Source organism: Atta cephalotes (genome assembly GCF_000143395.1).
Source record: "Atta cephalotes unplaced genomic scaffold scaffold00054, whole genome shotgun sequence".
Lineage (NCBI taxonomy): Eukaryota > Metazoa > Arthropoda > Insecta > Hymenoptera > Formicidae > Atta > Atta cephalotes.
This window is the reverse complement of record NW_012130118.1, coordinates 325,835-330,138: the sequence shown is the minus strand read 5'-3', so window position 1 is coordinate 330,138 and position 4,304 is coordinate 325,835. Positions and strand designations below refer to the sequence as shown.

The 4,304-nt window shown below is 30.1% G+C and overlaps 1 protein-coding gene across 1 annotated transcript; it reads left to right on the top strand.

The window, feature by feature from the left end:
• Positions 1-1,217: 1,217 nt before the first annotated feature.
• LOC105623132 (succinyl-CoA ligase [GDP-forming] subunit beta, mitochondrial) lies at positions 1,218-3,508 on the top strand. The gene is made up of 6 exons (XM_012204532.1): positions 1,218-1,419; positions 1,611-1,710; positions 1,985-2,580; positions 2,920-3,054; positions 3,117-3,245; positions 3,396-3,508. The coding sequence occupies exons 1-6, from the start codon at positions 1,218-1,220 to the stop codon at positions 3,506-3,508; spliced, it is 1,275 nt and encodes a 424-aa protein (XP_012059922.1).
• Positions 3,509-4,304: the final 796 nt, after the last annotated feature.

Here is a 4,304-nt window from a genome sequence, read left to right as displayed (position 1 = left end):
ATATATATACATATGCATTATTTATTAAATTAAAAATTTGTAAAAAAATGTGATATTAGAATAATTCAAAGATATATAAGAAAAGTTTTTTTTATATAAACCAATAGTGTTCACCAAGTGTTCTTCTATAAGATATAAATAAATATCAAATATTATATCATTACTTGATTATTGTATTACAATACTACAATAATTTAAAGAACGTATATATTTTGATATATTTCTTTTTATATTAGTATACAACGAAATTCATAAATGTGTTTATTAATTTATATTATATTTAAGTATGCAATCAAACTCTTACTATATAAATGCTTTGAAACATTTGATTGACTAATTACAAGAAAGAATTTTATTAATTGACCGATCAAAGAGTTCTTTAAAGCATTCGTAGCATCACGTTGACGTAAATAGTATTTAGTTCATACACAATGCAAATAATGAAGAATAAGAGAATGATAGAATTGTTCTAATTGCTGGTTACCGATATCGATTGCTTAATTAGAAGCAATTAGAAGTAATAGACACCAGTAGCAATATCAATTTCTCCAATCTAGTATTTTCTTTTTTTATGCATTATTATGTACATGTATCGCAGATATATATATACACACACGTATATAATATACATTTTTTACAATTGTAACTTGTTCTTTACTTTTTATAACAATTTTATAATATGCCTATATATTTTTAATATTATTGATATTATTTGTATCTTTTTTATGTATTCTACATTAGGGCTGCGGTCAAAGTCTCACTATTAAATGCTTTGAAGCGTTTAAATTGACCAATTAAAAGAAAGAATTTTACGAATTGACCAGTCAAAAAACGCTTTAGAGCATTTGTAACATCGCATTGACTCGTATCCTGTTTAATAACGATTAGTTATACCTTATATTGGTGTCGAGGAGGGAAAGGATGTCTCGTATCATTCATATTGCCCGCCGTAGATCATGTGATGTGCTTCTCTTTTCCTCCTTTTTTTTTGCATTCGAGATATCGATTTTAGAACGGTGGTCACGCGTGACGGACAAGTTCAGCTGATAGCCGGCTATTATCTCATCAAAACATTAGGAGGAACAATATTAATTGTGACGTTGAACTGCAACTCCAAGGAAGATTAGTTAACTAAATCATCGACGCCTACGTTGTGATTCGTAAGAACAAGACTAGCAATTTTTTTTTCTCGTTCGGTGCGTTATTGGAGGTTAACTATGTTACGAGTGTTCAGCCGCTCAATGCGCTCGGCGCAACTGTTCAGGAATAGCACGAGAATCATTTCCGTGTCGAACGTGAGGAACCTGAATTTACTGGAGTACCAGAGCAAGGAACTCCTACGAGACTCTGGCATATCGGTGCAAAATTTCACTATCGTCGATGATCTAACTCAGACGAATTCCGCCTTGGAGAAGCTACGTGAGTGTCTTAGAATGTTTCTCATCATTTCTTTACGTACATTTGAGAGCTCGTAATGTACAATATTATGTTTTTCTTTCTTTTCTAATTCATACAAAATAATAATATCTGTTAGGAGTCATCTGTAACTTGATAATTTATGTAAAAGCCGACATAACTATGTGTATTTTGCAGCTTTCTATTTCTTGCAGACACTGATGAGTTTGTTATCAAGGCTCAAGTCTTGGCTGGTGGTCGTGGTAAAGGCTGGTTCGATAATGGATTTAAGGGAGGTGTACATCTTACCAAAGAGTAAGTATTGATATAATTTAATTAATTATTTTTTAAAAATACTTCTTAGACGAAGTATTTTATTTATTGATAGATAAATTTTTATCATAATTTTTAAATAATAAAATATTTGATTTTAGAAAATATATTTAAAATAATTAATAAGAGATAATATTTTTATTCTCTTCCATTTCTTTTATTAAAAATGATATGTAATTTATATATCTTTTTTTATGATCATTAATAGTATTTTGTTTTATGATTTATTTTAGTCTTTTTCTTTCCCTTTTAACAGCCGTAATGCTGTTGCAAATTATGTGAAGAATATGTTAGGTCATCGGCTCATCACTAGACAGACTTCAAAAGATGGCATATTAGTGCAGAAAATTATGATAGCTGAATCGGTGGATATTGCGCGTGAGACTTATGTTTGTATTCTCATGGATCGTCAGCATAATGGTCCTGTGCTGATAGCATCTCCAGCAGGTGGTATGGATATTGAGGCAGTTGCAGAAAAATATCCTGAACAAATCAAAACCATTACATTAGATATTTATCATGGGATCGATGACGAAATAGCAAAGGACGTGTGCGTTTTTCTGGGATTTTCTGATACGGATATTTTAAAAAAAGCCATATATGAATTGAAAAGTCTCTGGAAATTATTTGTGGATATCGATGCTCTGCAAGTTGAAATAAATCCATTAGTGGAGACGATAGACAAGCAAATAGTAGCAATAGATGCAAAAATCGCATTCGACGATAATGCCCAATTTAGACAACAAGATCTATTTGCCTTAGAAGACATCAGTGAAAAAGATCCCAGAGAAGTGGATGCGTCGCGATTTAATTTAAATTATATTGGCATGGATGGTAATATAGGATGTTTAGGTAAAGTACTTAATGTTAATTAACGTAGTTAATTAATATTTTTGCGATAAATTAATCTTTGACTGCCACGCAACGTTACTTTGCTCACATTTTGTGTCAAAAAGTATCACAGTTTGATAATACCCTCATCTACTGCACTTTTCAGAATTTGATTGGGCTTTGTAATTAAAGTAGCATTTTTATACAGATTTTTACAATTACTTTTGATTACTCAAACAAATAAGTAAATAGAGAATTAAAAAATAATATTATACTAAAAAATAATATTATTATGTGAGAATTAATATATAATAAGCAGTTCATGTATAAACAAGAATGTTTTTATATTTGCATGTGTAGTAAATGGAGCTGGTCTAGCCATGGCTACAATGGATATTATTAAGTTGAATGGAGGATCACCAGCTAATTTCCTAGACGTTGGAGGTAACGTGAAAGAAGATCAAGTTTTTCAGGCATTTAGAATCCTCAGTGAAGGTATGTAATACATAGATTATTTAAATACAAACATAAAATGTAAATTAATTTTTTTTTGTCAGATCCAAAAGTCAAAGTAATTCTCGTTAACGTTTTTGGAGGTATTGTAAATTGTGTAACGATAGCGAAAGGAATTATCGCAGCATCGCAAAATTTAGGACTTAAAATACCGCTTGTTGTAAGGCTAGAAGGTAAGTATTTTTTCTTCTTTTTTATTAGCTTAATTCTTTTATTATTTTTATTTATAAGTTCTATAATTTTATGATATATATTTATTTTTATTTGGTTGTAATACAATTTATAAATAAATTTGAAGTATTTTTTGGTAATTTATTTTTCAGGTACTAATGTGACAGAAGCCAAAAAAGTTTTATCCGAATCTGGATTGTCCATTCTTACAGCGAGCAACTTGGATGAAGCGGCAAAAAAAGCGGTAATCTCTGTAAAACCATAATCATATCAGTCACGACGATACACTGTCGACTCATTTTTTTTAAGACTGGAACTTATGGTCTTTTAATGTAAAGAAACAATAACTTTACATGAATAACTTGGGATAAGGAATGTTTATATGACTTTTTCACAATAGCATATCGTGTAAATATTGTTACGCCCATTGTTTTATATAGTATTTGATTTTTACATATTCTTGCATATGTTTATGTTAAAATGCTACATACTGTTACATATTGTTGAACTTCGCTTTCGATTCATTCTGCAGTGGCATATATTCCGATTGCGTTTTTATTAATATTGGATTAATATTTTGAAGATTATACATAGCTATTTGCTATTCTCTAGTGTATGAAGTAAAATGGTTACTAGAATTTTGAAATATTTCAGTCCTGTTAAAACGAGATCGAAATGTGTATTATTATATTGCATTATTGTGTAATTTAAATTGCTGACCAAGATATTTAATTTTCAAATATAGGTATATATAGATTCGGAAGTGATCTTGAATGCAGATATAGATTTTGACTCGGTCTTGTCTTTTGTAGTTTATTTCACAGTTAATTCGGACAATGAACTATGCAGGGAATATATTCTTATTTGCTTATTGTTATTTAATTATAATTTATATGTTGATTTATTATGCAATTACGATTTTTACGTGCCACTCTTAAGCAATGCACAAACAATTGCATTATTCCACGTAATTGAATCTGGCGGCGTTATTGCACCTGCATGTGTGTGTGTGTGTGTGTGTGTGTGTGTGTGTGTGTGTGTGTGTGTGTGTGTGTGTGTGT